This window comes from Spermophilus citellus, assembly GCF_964194105.1.
Source record: "Spermophilus citellus genome assembly, chromosome: 3".
Lineage (NCBI taxonomy): Eukaryota > Metazoa > Chordata > Mammalia > Rodentia > Sciuridae > Spermophilus > Spermophilus citellus.
This window is the reverse complement of record NC_138184.1, coordinates 224,823,119-224,840,040: the sequence shown is the minus strand read 5'-3', so window position 1 is coordinate 224,840,040 and position 16,922 is coordinate 224,823,119. Positions and strand designations below refer to the sequence as shown.

The window sequence follows — 16,922 nt, the reverse complement described above, 5'->3', positions numbered from 1 at the left end:
CACAGTAAATTAAAAAGATAATATTCAAGGGCCAAAATGTAATAAAACTAACATATTTACTGCTCAACAGGACATTCTTAAGTGAGTTTTTTTTTAATTTGCTATAAGTACACCAGTGGTAAAGGAATTCCAGTAAACCTGTTGCTCCTGCCTTGATTTGTGCTGTCAGCAGTTTTACCCACCACTGCTTTTGGACTGTTGGTGTAAACATTGATGGTAAAAGAGGTAAATTATGTCCTGATATTATTATGAAAAAAAAAATTTGCCCTCTTTGACCACCTAGGATCTATAGATCACACTTTAAGAACTGTTTGATAGGGACTGGAGTTGTAGCTCAGTGGTAGAGTGCTTACCTAGCATGTGTGAGATACTGGGTTTGATTCTCAGTACCACATAAAATAAATAAATAAATAAAGGTACTATGTCCACCTACAGCTAAAAATATTTTTTTAAAAAAAGAACTGTTTTGATAGGAAAAAATATTTGAGTAGCTACCACATACACAATCCAAAAGAGAGGCAGGCACAAGGCTAAATCAGAGAGATCTTGAGCTGATAGGCTATTAAGGGAACCTAACACAAGGTAGAAAATTATGTGTCCTAAGTGGAGTCAAAGGGACATGCAAATCTGAAGAACAATTATTTTAGATGTAGGATACAAAGGAAGGCTTTAAGTGACTTTTTTTAAAAAAATCTTTGAGTTATAGTTGGATGCAATACCTTTATTTATTTATTTTGATGTGGTGCTGAGGATCGAACTGAGGGCCCTGCATGTGCTAGGCGAGTGTACTACCTACCACTGAGCCACAACCCCAACCCAAGAGAGGCAACTTTTGAATTGGGCCTTAAAGGATGGCAAGAAGGACTTCTAAATGGAGGGGACATGATCAAAGCAGGAGGCAACACAGGACATGTTCAAACAGCAGTTCAGCCTATTGGCTGGAGGGCAGGGTATGAGAAGTGAAGTAGTGGGAGGTTGGGCTGGGGACTTTGGATCTTATTGATAAAGGAGAGCTGAGGAATGCTGAGCAAAAGACTGACCTGATTCCAGTTATGATTTGAGAACATTAGTTTGAGTGGCATCATGCTGTTTTGGGAGAGTAGCAAGTGGAATATATTAGGAGGGTTTTGAGAAAGACCAAGCAGGAGCCAGGGAGGACATGATTGAGTACAGCTGCTGTGGGGAGAGAGGAGACACAGTTACCTAAGTAGAATCAACAGACATGATGCTTGTTTTTTGGTTTTTTTTTGTAGCAGGGATTGAACCCAGATGCACTTAATCACTGAGCTACAAACCCTAGTCCCTGCCCTCCCGCCCCCCTTTTTTTTTAAATTTTGAGACAGGGTCTCCCTAAGTTACTTAAGGCCTTTTTTAATTGCTGAGGCTAGCTTTGAACTTGTAATCACCACCTATTATAGGTGTATGGCCAGATTCAATCAAATGTGACTCTTTGGAAGACAGGGACCACGTCTGAATCGGATTCCATACAAGGTGCTCACCAAACATTTGTTGAATGAACAAACACAGTGGGCACCAGTGTTGCCTGCCCTGAGGAAGGCTTCTGGAGGAAGGGGGACTTGCTTATGCTTCCAGTCTCCCTCTGCTAATGTTTCCCCTCCTAATGTCTTTGTCATTCTTTGACCACTTCTTGACTGCAGTGACATGCCTGGACTATATATTGAGAAGGCCCTTGAGAATTATCTCTGAGCTGCCCCTACCTCTTGGTGGGACAATAGCATTAAGCATCCTGACCCCACATTGATCTTAGGAGTGACTCTTGTGGCTCTCAGCCCCTAATGACTGTACCTCCTACAGCAGAGGCTGATGGCTAACTGTTTTAGAGTTACTTGTACCTTGCTGGTGTAAGTGTTAGATAGAGTTCAGGGTCTCCCCACTTTAGAAATCCCTGTTAAAGTTCAGAGTCTCCCACTTTAGAAATCCAATCCTAGCCAAGCATAGTAGCACATGCCTGTAGTCCCAGCTACTCAGGAAGCTGAAGCAGAAGGAATGCTTGAACCCAAGAGTTCAAGGGTAGCTTGGGGGCAATACAGTAAGACCCCATCTCAGAAAGAACGAACGAACAAAACAAACAAAATTGTGTCCAATGGTACCAGATCACCCAGAGATACTCAGGCCCTATTGATATGATTTAAAAACAAACAAACAAACAACAACAACAAAAAACACTCAACTCTCAACTCCATAAGGGTAGATAAATTAAGAATGAATGTAATTTTAATTTATATTAGAACTATATCTGACTTGACACTCAGGCTGGCCTGCTCAGAAGTAAAGGATCATTTCATGTTTATAGACAGAGCAGGTAAGCTGGCTGTTCCTAGCAACAGCCATGCCTTGCTGCAGATGATAGACAAGCTGCCATTTACTCTAGAGAAACCATCCTGACAAGCCAAGACACTTCAACAGAGCTGAATACATACTTTCTCCTCCAAGCCACTATCCAGACTCTGTATACTTGTAATCACTGGAAAGTAACTTATCAAAATCACAATTCACTGGTATTTTATAGGTCTTAACACTCTTTTCATAAATTTAATAAATCCTTTAAGATCCCAAGGTCTTGGGATATGATATTAAGATATTATAGCTATTATTTAACTTTTATTAATACATTTTTCCATAAATGCTTCATTTCTGTCAACATTTTCTCCTCACTAGAAATTTTGTTCCTTGGGGGCTAGAATAATAAACCACTTATCTTTACATCCTGCTCAGCAATAAATGGGACTGATAGTATAGATTTGTAAATTCGATAGTTTGTTTTTATTTAACTTATCTACAAAAAAAGACCTGCTTCACCTTACAGCAGAAAGTACATAAAATAATGGCAAAAATAAAGAATCAAGATGAGCTCATTGTTCCAAATTTTTAACTAAACATATTTTTTCCCCTTTCTTACCAGAATTCCATTGAAATGACAATAAATGAGGTCATGAGGGATTAGATCCACAGTCATACAAAGAATGAAATGGAGAGGCCATCAGATCATTTTTTTTTTTTTTTTTTATGATTCTCACTGAGAGAGAGGCTCACTGTTAGGTCTCACTGGTACCTCTAACTATGCATAAGAGAAGCCAAGGAATTCAGAAAATTCTGAACCCCAAACTAGCAGATACTCTGAATATGAGTAAACCTGGTTATAAAATGTTGTTTAAAGGCCTATCTTTATCACAGGTGCCTCTCCTTTGCCACATCAGCCCTGCCCAAGAGGGGTAACAGTATTTCCCCAAAGCTGGAACCAGAGCCCTCATCTCTAAAGAAATTTAACCACCTGCCTGGAGACAGTGTGGAATCAAGATAAGGGTAGCAATAACTCCTTCTGGTGGGCCCCTCTTGCCTCTCTGTGAAGCCCACTTATACCAAGCACCTGTAGAGAGTGCCCTCTTTTGCAAAGGGCAGATCCTTTGGATAAACAGACCTGCATGATGGCAGAGCATGTATGCCTACTTCCTATTTCTAACTATCAATCAATCTAATTCTTTTACTGTGATTATGAATAAAGAACCAAGGATTACCCAATATTCAGAAATGCCTAACTGCACACCAAGATGTACAAATGCTATAAATGATATCATAGGAAAAATAAACCAAAACAAACCTCTGATACACATGCTCAGAGAAATTCAAACACACCTTGCATCCATAAAAAAAAAAAAGACTGCTTTTAAAAAGGAGTAGAAAACAAACATTTTTTTAAATTAAATATATAATTGATAACATAAAAATTAGAAAGGGCAGAGTTAGGGTTGTGGCTCAGTGGTAGAGCACTTCCTAGCACACATGAGGCACTGGATTCAATCCTCAGCAACACATAAAAATAAAAAAATAAGGTATATTTTTTAAAAAAGGTTTAGTTTTAAAATATTAGAAAGGGTAAAAGGAAAGGTCAAGGAACTCTAGCTAAAAAGCTGAAAAAGATAAAGTTAAGGGATAAAGATAATAATCCATTATCAAATAATAGTTTCAGAAAGAAAGAAAAGGGAGAAAGAAAGAAGAACAGTGAGATAAAATATTATAAAAATAAATCACAAAAGAAAACTCTCAAAGCTGAAAGCCACCAAGCCATCAATTGTCCAACTGGACTGAACGATCTCATTAAGAGTCCAAAATAAAATTTAAAAGACCTACATCCACATATATCCTCAATACATTTAGAAAAGCAACTATAAACACTTCCAGAGAGAAAATACAAACAAATGAGAATAGATTTGGCATTAAACTCTTCATCAATGGCATCTGATGTGTCATGAGACAAAAGCCCCAAAGACTTTAAAATTCTGAGGGAAGTGAACTATTACTCAGCCTTAAAAAGGCAGGCCCTCTGGCACATGTTGCACCACGCATCATCATGCCAACTGAAGTAAACCAGCACAAAAGGACAAACGCTGCCCAAGTCCCATTATATTAGATTCCTAGAGTCCTCAAAGTCGTAGGCACAGCAGAATGATGGCTGCCAAAAGCTGGGGACACAGGGAAAGGGGAGTTAGTGTTTAATGAGTACTGAGTTTCAGTTTGGGTAGATGAAAAAGATCTGGAAATAAATGGGAGTCATGATTACCTCCATGTGAATATACTTAATGTTAACTGAAATGATTTCAAGTGACAAATGGTTAAAATGATAAATTTATGCTACATAAATTTTACCACATTAAAAAAAATAAAATAGGTATAGGGGTGCCAGGCAAGATGGTTTACACCTATAATCCCGGCAACACAAGAGGCTGAGGCAGAAGATCACAAGTTTGAGGCCAGTCTCAGCAACTTATTCAGGCCCTAAGCAACTTAGCAAGACCCTGTCTCAAAATAAAAATGAAAAGGACTGGGGATGTGACTCCATGGTAAAGCAACCTTAGGTTTAATCCTCATATCAAAAACAAAACAAAACAAAACAAAACAAAAAAAACAAATGGCCAGGCAGTGTACTATAAGCATGAGCAAGGCCCTAGGTTCAATCCCCAGCACCAAGAAATAAATAAAAGGGCTGGGGATGTGGCTCAAGCGGTAGGGCGCTCGCCTGGCATGAGTGCGGCCCGGGTTCGATCCTCAGCACCACATACAAACAAAGATGTTGTGTCTGCCGAAAACTAAAAAAAATAAATATTAAAAAAATTCTCTCTCTCTCTCTCTCTCTCTCTCTCTCTCTCTCCACTCTCTCTTTAAAAAAAGAAAGAAAGAAAGAAAAATTTAAAAAAAAAACTAATGAAATTGATAACTTTGTCCAAATAGGTATTTTGCCTGTTAGGTTGGGAAATAGGAGTAATATGCCCTTTGGCTGACTTTAAATTTGTGGACAACTTAGAAGATCCATTAAAAGCTAGAAGAAATAAAAAAATTAAAATAAAAAATAAGAATTAAGAAAGAAATTTTTGAGGGAAATTGATTTTGGATCTAGAACTCAGCACTCAAACATAAGAACAGAATAAGGTCATTTTCAACAAAGCATGGAAACAAAGGTTTATTTCTTATATTTCTATCTAGTAAATCTTCAGTACATTTGACTAGAATTAAATGCATTTAATTTCATCAAGAAATTTTTAAATTACTTTATTTTACATATGATTTTGGAGTTTAAGATGGGCAATTTTAATGTTATCCACTTACCCAGATAAGAAAATAACTCATCCACTTTTACTTTTCTATTTTAAAACACTTAATTTTAAGTAACTCCCAACAACCTTTGGAGGGGCTCTTGAGACACAAATAAGACACGTTGAGAGCTTCCCACCAGCAAGGGACTCTAACATCCCTCCCAGCCATTCCTCTTCCTCTGCCCCTGCACAGATGACCCAAGATGCTCTCTGTCATGCCTCCGTGTCCTCTTCCCACTCCCTCTCAACTGCTCCATTCAACCTCCTAGCCCTACTTCTCCAGTCAAACAGTCTTGACAAGGCCACTGTCCTCATCTCTCTGGACTTCCTAGGAACACATTCAACCTAGAGGACAACTTTGTCCTGGAAATGCATTTTCCTCCTTGGCCTGTGATACCACCCACCTTCGTGTGTGTGTGTGTGTGTGTGTGTGTGTGTGTGTGTGTGTATGTATGTGTATGTGTTGTTTTCCCTGCCTTCCTGGCCTCTCCTGCTGAGTCTCCTCTACTGGCTTCTCCTATCCTTGGAACTTGGTTCCCAGACTCTCTTTTGCTTATCCATTCTCTTTCCTGAGATAATCCCTTCCAGTTTCATAACTCACAATACCATCTATCAATGACTCCCAAATATTTCTCTCTCTCTTGAGCTTCAGAGCCCACTTAACATCTCTCTGGTATCACAGGCATCTCAAACCTCATACTGCCCAAAGAGAACTCCTAATTCCTTCCCACTCCAAGGCCACACCTCCCAAAGGTATTCCTCTTAAGAAAAGGCCAACACCATCTATCCAGTTATTCAAGACTAGAGCCTAAGACTCAGTAAATTCATGGTGGTTAAACGTATACTCTCTGGGCTAGGGCTGGGGCTCAGCAGCAGTACACTGGCCTGGCATGTATGAAGCACTTGGTTTGATTCTCAGCACTGCATATAAATAAATAAAATACAGGTCTATCAACAACTAAAAAAAAAAGTATACTCTCTGGAGTCACCTCAGTTAAAATACAACTCTATTATTTATAGTTAGTAACCAAATGACCTTGGGCAAATTAGGGCTCTTGTGAGAATTATATAAATAAATACTTAGAACACCAAATTCTAAGTATATTACCCCCCAGTGAGTGTACCATTGTTGTTTTTTTTTTTTTTTTAAAGAGGAGGGAGGGAGGGAGGGAGGGAGACAGAGAGAGAAAGAGAGAGAGAGAGAGAACGAGAACTTTTTATTTTTCAGTTTTTGGAGGACACAACATCTTTGTTTGTATGTGGTGCTGAGGATCAAACCTGGGCCACACGCATGCCAGGCGAGCGCGCTACCGATTGAGCCACATCTCCAGCCCCATTGTTGTTCTTAACTCCTCCTCTCTAATTTCCATCAGTAGGTGCTACTTTGAGTTCTACTATCATAACATCCAGCTTCTGTCTACTCCTCCATTTCTATCACTATCACATTCAGGTGGCTCTCACTCTACTACAGTTGCCTCACTTTCCCCTCCCTCTTCTATTCTTGCCCTCACCATCCATTCTCTACAAAGCAGCCAGTGATTCTTCAAACCTCCAGTTTCTTCTCATTACACTGAAGTTTAAAAATCCCAATTCCTTGCTTTGTCTTAAATGCCTTCAATTAGTCATTCACAATCCCACTCACACATTAGAATTTCTGTGGGGCTCTGAAAATTACTCATGCTTGGGCTCCATCTAGGTATGACACCAGTCAAAATTTAAAAGGCCACCAGCTGCTAGGGTTGTGGCTCAGCAGTAGCATGTGTGAGGCACTGGGTTTGATTCTCAGCATCAATGTAAATAAATAAAGGTCCACTAACAACTAAGAAATATTTTAAATAAATAAATAAAAGGCCACCAGCTAATTCTTAGGTACAGCTAGGGCAGAACAACTTTGCTCTAAATGATTTGACTCTACCCACATCTCAAAGTCATGCTCCTATTCAAGCATGCATACCAGCTCACTGGTCTTTTTTCCTTTTCCTGTGTTTTAGATCTGTGTGTGTTTTCAGGAGTTTGCACCAACTATTCTTTCTGCCTGGAAAGCTCTTCTCACACTTCTCACAGTTGGGCCTTTCAGCCTCAGCTTAAACATTGCTCCCTAATGAGAACTTCTGACATCCATTTGAAAATAGATCACCAGATAGCACTTTGCTTTACTTTTGATCAAAGCAAATAAATGTGCTTTGATACAAATGTATTTACAAATACAAACACATTTGTAGTACCTTCCTTTCCCCAGGAAAATATAAGTTCCAGGAGAGCTTAAGTGAACCATTCTCTGCTATGTCCTTCATAGGATGTAAATCAAGCAAACTGTAAGAATTCAATAAATATTTATTAAACAAACGAATGAATAGATAGGCATGTTTGGAAACTAGTTGCCTCAATGTCATCTTCCACTGCTTTAGAATAATATTTATTTCCTTATGTTTTATGGGCTATTTCCTCCAGAAGGGCCATGGGGCCCTAGCATCTCAACATGCTTCTTCTGTGAAGATGCTAAAGGACAGGAGTTATATCAATCCTAGACCTGTGGATAATCCTCAGCCCTTACATTAACCATAGGACTGTACATCGCTTACCATGTCCCCTCTGGTTTTTTGCCAGAAATGAGAACAAATTCAAATTGATTGGTTTATATGATACTGGATTTAGTTTCCTCATCAAGATTCTCATCAAGGACAGGAGAGAAGTGACACATAAGGACAGGAGAAAACAAGACACCCAACTTTGGCTAGGAAAGTTTTCCCATCTGAAGCTTGACACTGTAAAAGGGCACTAAATTGAATACAGAATACTTCTCAAATAAACACAAAACAGCTTCATGGTTCCTTCAACCTAAAACATTTTCAGAAATTGTAAAAGGAAATAAGAATATCTAAGTAACTGACCAAGACCATCGTTCACTGCCATGTGAGGTCTAGTAGTACTATCTTACCCCTAGAAGAGGAGGTATTACCTTTGGGACATCGCCTTTAATACCTGGGGGCAGCCGCAGGAGCCAGAAGTTCCTGTTTCTTAATAAGTTCTCCAAGTTTTCCAGGCGCCGCTGCAGCAGCCCATACTCCTGCAGCAGAGTCCCCAGCACGGCCCACTTGCCCTCCAGCTGGCTCCCAAGATCGGTCACTGTCTTTTCACAGCTGGCTAGCTTCTTCTCTGCTGTCCCTGTCCTGCCTTCTAGGTGTAGGAGACGCCGGCTGTGGACCTCCACCTTCCTCTCTATGGCCTGCACGGCGGCCACCACTGTCCACAGGGAGATGGCTGCAGTCTGTAGGTGTGCCTCATTTGCTGCTGGGGGTGTAGGAAGAGGAAGGGGCTGCAAGGATGTAAGGCACTCGGAATCCCATTCAGAAGTCTGTGTGCAGTGGAGAGATGGGACAAGACATTGAGTGTTAGACGGAACTCTTGATTGCAAAGTACAATCTGATAAGAATTGCTTAATTGTCCATCTGAGATTAATCTAAATACAGTTTTAGTGTGCTGGCATCAGTCTCATTGTTCTGGAGCTCATTGACATAAAAAACCGGGAGGCCTTTTTGGTGGTTCAGGAATGGAATTAGAAAGACTGTGAATCAAACTGGCTTTTAAGACCAAGTCTGGCACATTTCTTCTAATATATGACCTGGAGGCTCAGGTGGCTGCTGCTTTAGCTATCTCTGGAAAAGGCAAAACTGCACAAGGATTCTTCCAGGTTTCACTGAACATAATGTCCTGGAACAAATCCCTTATAAACTTATACTCTCGCCCTGTCCACCACCCTGTTTACACATCACAACCATACCATTCAGGAAGAAGTATAAAAGGTGGGGATGTTGAGCCTAGAGAAAATATGATGACTGTTTTCAAATATTTGAGGATTATAAAACGGAAGGCAGAATGGACTTGTTTAATCTTATATTGTGTTACTCAAAAGGGCAGATTAGAGCCAACATGTGGAAATTTTCAGGCAAACTCTGACCTATAATAAATAATTTTTGAACTAGATCTTTTCACAAAAATAGCAGGCTGCCCTATCACTGAATATATTTTGAAAAAAGAGTGGTATAAAAGGAAGAAATTCCTACAACAAATAGGAGGTTGGACTAGGATAACCTCTGCAAAGCCTTCTAATTCCATGAATCTGAACCCTCTTTCTGGTTCACATACTACCGTATTCTCATTTCACCTGTCCTGTGAACTACTAACAGGCTAGTCTAGTTCAGTAGGGCAACACTGCCTGGTGCTCTCCAGGCATCTTTTCACATTCCACAAAGCCACCACAAACTTTTAAGCTAATGGCTAAAAATAATTTGTAGTTAAAACGCATGTTGATTCAGTAGGTCTGGGAGGAAAATGGAGATTCTGCATTTTAAAAAAGCTCCCAGACATGCTGCCTGATTTCAGGGCACACAGCAGTAGATGGAAAGACTTGCTGGCATGCAGACTGAGGGCACTGCAGTTCCCTCAGTCTCAGGAGATGACATGGCTTCCTACTTTGAGAAACCAATTTGAATAATTGGACCTAAACTCTCTCAACTTTATCTTTTTCTTCATATCACTTCCCACTTACTCATCAGTAATTCCCTCCCAAGGAGAAAAGTTTCATCCTATTTAAAACCAGTCTCTCCACTTACACTCGCAATGTCAGCCAATCCCTTTCACCTTTTTAGGTACATTTGTTTCTTTTATCATCAACATGCCAATCTCTACAGATTCTTCTCCATTAGATAGATCCTGTTCAATACCAGTCACTGGCTACTTGTGGCCACTGAGCACTTGCAGTGTGCTCAGTTCCACTGATTTGTGCTGTGAGTATAAAATACTCATGAGATTTTGAAGACTTGATAGAGAAAAAGCTGTTAAAAATCTCATGAGTGATTTTTGTAATACTGATTATTGTTGAAATAATATTTTTCATACATTGGATTATTATTTTTTTTTTGATAAAAGGAAAAACAGGCCCAAGAGTAAAGATGGCATTCCCCTCTGCTCTATTCTCCACCCCATTGCTGCTACTCCCTCTTTTTATCTCTTCCTTTTTTCACTTTCAAGCCACTTCTCCGTGGACCAGTCTGGCTCCAGTACACTGCTGCCCTTGAGGGCGCCAAAGGCTTCTTTAGGTGGCAAATCCAAGGAATACTTTCCAATCCTTCTGCTACTGACCATTCCCTCCTCTTTCTAAATGGCTGTGTGCGGGAGCTGTCCCGGCTGCCTCTGTGCCCTGGCAGTTGGTAGAGTGCCGGGCCCACTGCAGGCCCGCAGTGAAGCGGCGCTCGCGCGGCTAATGCCACGCTCCGACAGCCGCAGCCCTTCACCGCGAAGCCTCCCGCAGGGCCTCAGCGCGTGCTGGGGCCGTCGTCACGCAGTCTGCGGAGGGCACACCTGGCTCCACCCTCCCCGCCGCGCAGGTGGCTGCACTGGGGGGACTTGGTGACGACAGCTCCTGCAGTTGGGAGAATGGCAGGCGGACCACAAAAAACACCCAAACCCAAGCGCACTCCCCGTTTCTGCAGGCTGACACCCAGCGGGGCAGCCTCTCCCGGCTCCAGATCTCCCACCGGGGGATGCCTGGGCCTCCGCCCCGAGGACGCGGGACCTGCGGACCCCAGGGAGAGCCTCGGACCCGCGCTCGAGCCCGGCTTCCCGGCGGCGGCCCCCGAGCGGGTTGCGGCCGCAGAGCCGGGCGCGGGCGACGTGGCGGCGGGCCGAGGAGGAGCCTGCGCGGCCTCTGCCCTCCCGCCTCCCCTCCAGCCTGGGCCCTCCACGCTCGCAGCCCTCGCGCGCCGGCCTTACCGGAGCCGCGGCCGCCTCGGCCATGGCCCTGCGCTGCCCGGCCCGGCCCGGAGTCGACGCCGCTGCCGTCCCACGAAGTCCCCGCCGCCCGGTCCTCTCCGAAGGAAGCGCCGGCCCCGCCCTGCCTTTCCCCACACACAGGCTCGCGCGGACGCGGAGCTGGTCGCGAGGCAGCTTCCCGCAGCGGTCCGCAGCGGCGCTTTGTGGGCAGCGAGTGCGCTGGGAGCCCGCCGGCCTAGACGAGCCGCAGGCTAGAGCCGCCCGACCGCCGCAGCCAGCGCGCCCCCTGGCGGCCCCCGCGGCCAGCACCCCCCTCCCGCGGGTCCGCCTCTGCGCGGGTTGATGGGCAGTGCCCAGCCCGTGTGCGGGCGATCTCGGCATGTCCAACAGTTGGTAGCTTAGGGCTCAGTTGCAAACCAGGGATCGTCCTGGGGAGTGTTTTTCATGATGAAGTTCCAGCTGAGAAACAGAGCTTCTGCTGGATGACCTTCCGATTTAGCAAGGTTTGAAAACGGGAAGAGTGTGAGAGTCAGGTGGGGATAAAGCTGGAGTGAGTTTGTGGGTAGAACAATGACGAAGACGTGTCTTTTGCAGAAATTACAGATGTGGCTGCCAACGTGAAGCGGTTCACATCTTACGTGACCCGAGTTGGCACCAAATTTATCCTATCTGAATTATTGACTCTCTGGGGCTTGGTCTGGAAGGGAAATTCTTGAGGTTCGCAGAAATAAAGCTTGTGGTTATGGTTTGTTGGGTCTGTGCAAAGGAACTGGTGAAAAGAAAGTTGTTAACCATGGAGGTTGTGTGTTTAGCAGTGTGTTATAGTTACATAGCCACATAAACCTGAGTTTCCAGCACATTTCTTCTTTCAAACTGGCATGACTCAAAATCCTCTCAAACCTGTATTGCAACAAAAGAAATCAAGTCAATGCCAGTAGCAGTAAATGTATCTGTAATTCATGGAAGTTATGAAAACCTCCTGTTAGGACACCTGCTCTTGTATTAAATTTAGACCATAGCTACTTATGCAGTATGCAATTTGAGGTCTACCTAAGTATACATCTTGGTCAAATGGAGAATATTTGACAGGTAATATTACCATTCTCTGAATCTGAATATCACCCTAGAATGAACTTCTAAGATTCAAGAAAAAAATCTGAAATTTCTTTCCAAGAAAATTGTTTTTATTTTTATTATTAAAAATGTAATAGTTAGGGCTGGGGATGTGGCTCAAGCGGTAGCGCGCTCGCCTGGCATGCGTGTGGCCCGGGTTCGATCCTCAGCACTACATACCAACAAAGATGTTGTGTCCGCCGAAAACTAAAAAATAAATATTAAAATCTCTCTCTCTCTCTCCCCTCTCTCTTAAAAAAAAAATTAAAAAAATGTAATAGTTATAATTTAAAGGTCCAACCTTTAAGAGCAAGAGCAGTAATTTCAAAGCCCTGTTAACTGTTAGATGCTCCTATGATTATTAAGCAGGAATATTTGCATCACTAACAAGACACTTTCAGCTGAACTTGATGGGGAAGCAAAACTAGCTCTGCCTATCTGATATGATAGTATTACCACTAACTTATTAAATATTTCTTCCTCTAAAAGGAATTTATGGCAAAGACTTTCTTCCTACTTTACTCTTTTTTTAATATTTATTTTTTAATTGTAGTTGGACACAATACCTTTATTTTATTTATTTTTAGGTGGTGTTGAGGATGGAACCCAGGGCCCGCAATGTGAGCACTTTACCCCTGAGCCACAGCCTTAGTCCCCTAGTTTACTCTTGGTCTTCATTTCTGCATTTCATTAAGCAGTTTCGTGAACTAAAGTTTCGTATATTGTTTGAAGAAAATACATGACATTTTTGGAAGCAGATTTAAGATTGTTGTACTCTTATTTTTAATTTCTAATATTTTTGCTGCTATGCCCAGTTACTAGAGAAAAATTTGTCCTTAAAGTTGGGATCTAGAAATGTGACAATGGAACAATTTAACTGGTCAATTAATGAAATAAATCAGTTTCTACCTGCAACTTGGTTTTCGTTGCTTGCACACCAACTACAGCATCGTCCCTGAAGCAGAGTCAACGGAGACCTTTTCAACAGGAATTGTGGAAAATATATGTGAACTTTTTAAGTATCAATTTATCCAACAAATTCATACAAACTTCTTTCTCTGTAGCAATCATTGGTTATTAGTAAATCTTAGTACAATGCTAATCTTTGCTGGAAAATACAAAGTAAAAACTTTCATCTTATCAGCCTTTGAAACCTGTAATAACTGCTATTCCATCTTATCAAATATCTTGCAAATGTATGTAACAAGACAACTTCAAAATCTTTTGTGTATCACAGCATTTCTTATAAGATAAAGAAAAACTATGGAAATGTTTCTACTTATAGGCAGTAATTTTCTATTAAAACCAATGTAAGCTAAAAACATTTTCTTAATATAAAACTGAAGATATGAGCAAACTATAGTGCATGTGTGCTCATACCCTTTCTCATGTTTACTGAGTGGACAATGAGAATTGTGTGCATTTCTCCTTATTGAAGAGAAAATATTCCACAAATATTTTTTGAGGTCAGATTTATTACATGTTTGATAGCCAGGACAGTTGAATTTGTCATTAATATTCAATGTAGTCAAATCTTTGATTCTTCATATTCAACTGTGCTATATGCTAGATGCTGTGGTAGCAAATTTTTTTTTAAAATCCTTTCCCAACACTATTTTCTAATTCTCTTAGAAACAGTGTTTCACTCTTTTCTTTTTTAATACCTTTATTTTATTTACTTATATGTGGTGCTGTGGATTGAACCCAGGGCCTCACACGTGCTAGGCGAACACTCTACCACTGTGCTACAACCCCAGCTCCTGTGGTACAAATTTAATAATTAAAATTTTCGGAGGCTGGGGATGTGGCTCAAGCGGTAGCACGCTAGCCTGGCATGCGTGTGCCCAGGTTCCATCCTCAGCACCACATACAAACAAAGATATGTCCGCCCAGAACTAAAAAAAATAAATAAATATTAAAATTCTCTCTCTCTCTCTCTCTAAAAAAAATTTCATGCATAAAGAATATAAATAAAAAATTTTTAGAAATATTTTCAAAAAGAAGTCAATATGTAAAATTAAAAACTTGGGGGAAATCTCAAAAAATTTGTTCTCTTTGCTAGAAAATGGTTATCAATATATAGTAACTATTTCCACAAGCTTTAAAATACATGAATGTTTACAGACACCAAAAGGTGAGTAACTCATATTAAAAACACCCTGTAAATCCATTGTTTAGAGAACAAAATAGGTTTGGGGTGCCTTATTTTTATCAACACTTTCTACTGTTCTTCAACTCTCCATATTTTTAATCATGTCATATCTCAAACATGACTTATCATGTATATATTTCATGTGTTTTTTCTACTTGTGAAATTTGAAGTAGCCAAGTTAATATTCTGCTTTTATTTTCCTAACTTGTGAAAAATTACCAAATAGTTATTTTAAAAAATTCATAGACTAAATGGAATTGAATAATTAAACATTAGTTTCTAAAGATTATTTGTTTCCTGGGGCTGGGGTTGTGGTTCATGGTATAGCACTTGCCTGGCACATGTGAGGCACTGGGTTCAATCCTCAGCACCACATAAAAATAAATAAATAAAATAAAGATATTATATCCATTTACAACTAAAAATTATTTTTATTTTATTTTATTTTTCAGAGAAGAGAGGGGGAGAGAGAGAGAGAGAGAGAGAGAGAGAGAGAGGGAGGATTTATTTATTTATTTAAGTTCTCGGCGGACACAACATCTTTGTTGGTATGTGGTGCTGAGGATCGCACACATGCCGGGCGAGCGCGCTACCGCTTGAGCCACATCCCCAGCCCTAAAAATTATTTTTAAAAGATGTTTCCTGTTATTAATAAATTGCACCAAATAATTTTATAGTAATTACAATTATGATGTCTGCTCTTTATTATATAACATTGTGGTAGATTTTTTTTTTTTTTTTTTGGTGGTGGTGGTACTGGGAATTGAATCCCAGAGGTGCTTTACCACTGAGCTACATCCTCAGCCCTTTTTAGTTTTTATTTTCAGGCAGGATTTCATTAAGTTGCCCAGGTTGGCCTCAAATACACAACCCTCCTGCCTCAGCCTTCCAAGTCACTAGTACTATATGAGTGCACCACCACACCTACCCTGTGGTGGCATTTATATTTTTATAAATATCTGTAGGCTAAGAGGGGCTGGGGATGTGGCTCAAGTGGTAGTGTGTTCACCTAGCATGCGTGAGGCACTGGGTTCAGGTCTCAGCACCACATAAAAATAAAATAAAGATGTTGTGTCCACCTAAAACTAAAAAGTAAATATTTTTTAAAAATATCGTAGGCTCAGAAAAGATGTTCTTTCTAAAATTATTCAAATATCACATTCTTAATATTCATATTGTCAATGTATTTTAATTGCAAGTTCTTGCTTATTACATAACATACCTTTCATAATCTTTAATACTTATTATAGCAATACTTGTAATGTGTGTAAATATGTATATATACACACATTCATATGTATTTCAACTGTTAGAATTTCAATATATAAAGCACATCATCAGATTTTGCACTTCAAATTACATATGGAATTTAGAATACCTAAATTTAATAGTAGATATTCAGTGGTACAGGCCTGTAATCCCAGCAACTCAGGAGGCTGAAGCAGGAGAAATACAGGTTCAAAGCCAGCCTCAGCAACTTATCAAGAAATTCAAATAAATAAATAAAGGGTAGGGTTGTGGCTCAGTGGTTGAGTGCCCCTGGATACCACAAATAAATAAATACACTCAGCTATTAACAACAAATCTTCATATTCTCTCCATCTGAACGAACATGTGAATAGCATGCATGTTCATGTCACTTAAGATTGTTGCACTAAAGAGATGTGATGGTGATCTACACATTCACATGTCATTATTCACAGACAGGCTGAAGGATGCCGTAAATGGCATTTAGTTATTCCACCTTTCAATGGCCAAGGCTGAAGCAAACGCTGAAGATCAAGATCTGGCCAAACACTGATCCCAAAGTCCAGTGACAGTGCATCCCTACTACATGTGTGGGTACCTCTAATCTACGAGTACTTGAAAGACCTAATAATTTTAACAGTGATCAGTACTACTGTGGATAAACATTTCTAAGTGATTATTTTCCATCTAGACTGAAACTATGGATGTTACTTTAAAAGTGTTTACTTTTTTTTGTTTATATGATGTGAGTGGGTTGAAATTGCATTTGTATTTTTATTACCAATGTTCATCAAAATTCTAACAGTGACACCTTTTTGTCTTTTGCATTACATTTATTATTCTTTTTCAGTTATTTACAGAATATTTAAATATACAGGGACATATAAAGAAGACAAAGCCCACATCTAGTTATAATATCCAAAGATATTACCATTAGCATTTTGGTCCTATACCCTTAGGCTTCTTTTTTTTCTATGTATAGTATTTTTTAAAAATATAGTTGGAACTATGAATACTGTTTTTAGCAT

The 16,922-nt window shown here is 40.4% G+C and overlaps 1 protein-coding gene across 3 annotated transcripts in view; it reads right to left on the bottom strand.

The window, feature by feature from the left end:
• The window catches only part of ZNF398 (zinc finger protein 398), a 34,100-nt gene extending 22,466 nt beyond the window's left edge, over positions 1-11,634 (bottom strand). The window contains exons 1-2 of one of the 3 annotated variants that reach the window (XM_081283043.1): positions 11,382-11,634; positions 8,548-8,964 (exon numbers count right to left, since the gene is read on the bottom strand). In XM_081283043.1, the coding sequence (XP_081139169.1) occupies positions 8,548-8,964; positions 11,382-11,405 (441 nt within the window). In that variant the 5' untranslated portion in view covers positions 11,406-11,634. Of the gene's footprint in view, positions 1-1,040; positions 1,177-8,547; positions 8,965-11,381 lie in introns of those variants that run through there. The other 2 variants (XM_081283044.1, XM_081283045.1) reach the window with 2 other exon arrangements.
• Positions 11,635-16,922: the final 5,288 nt, after the last annotated feature.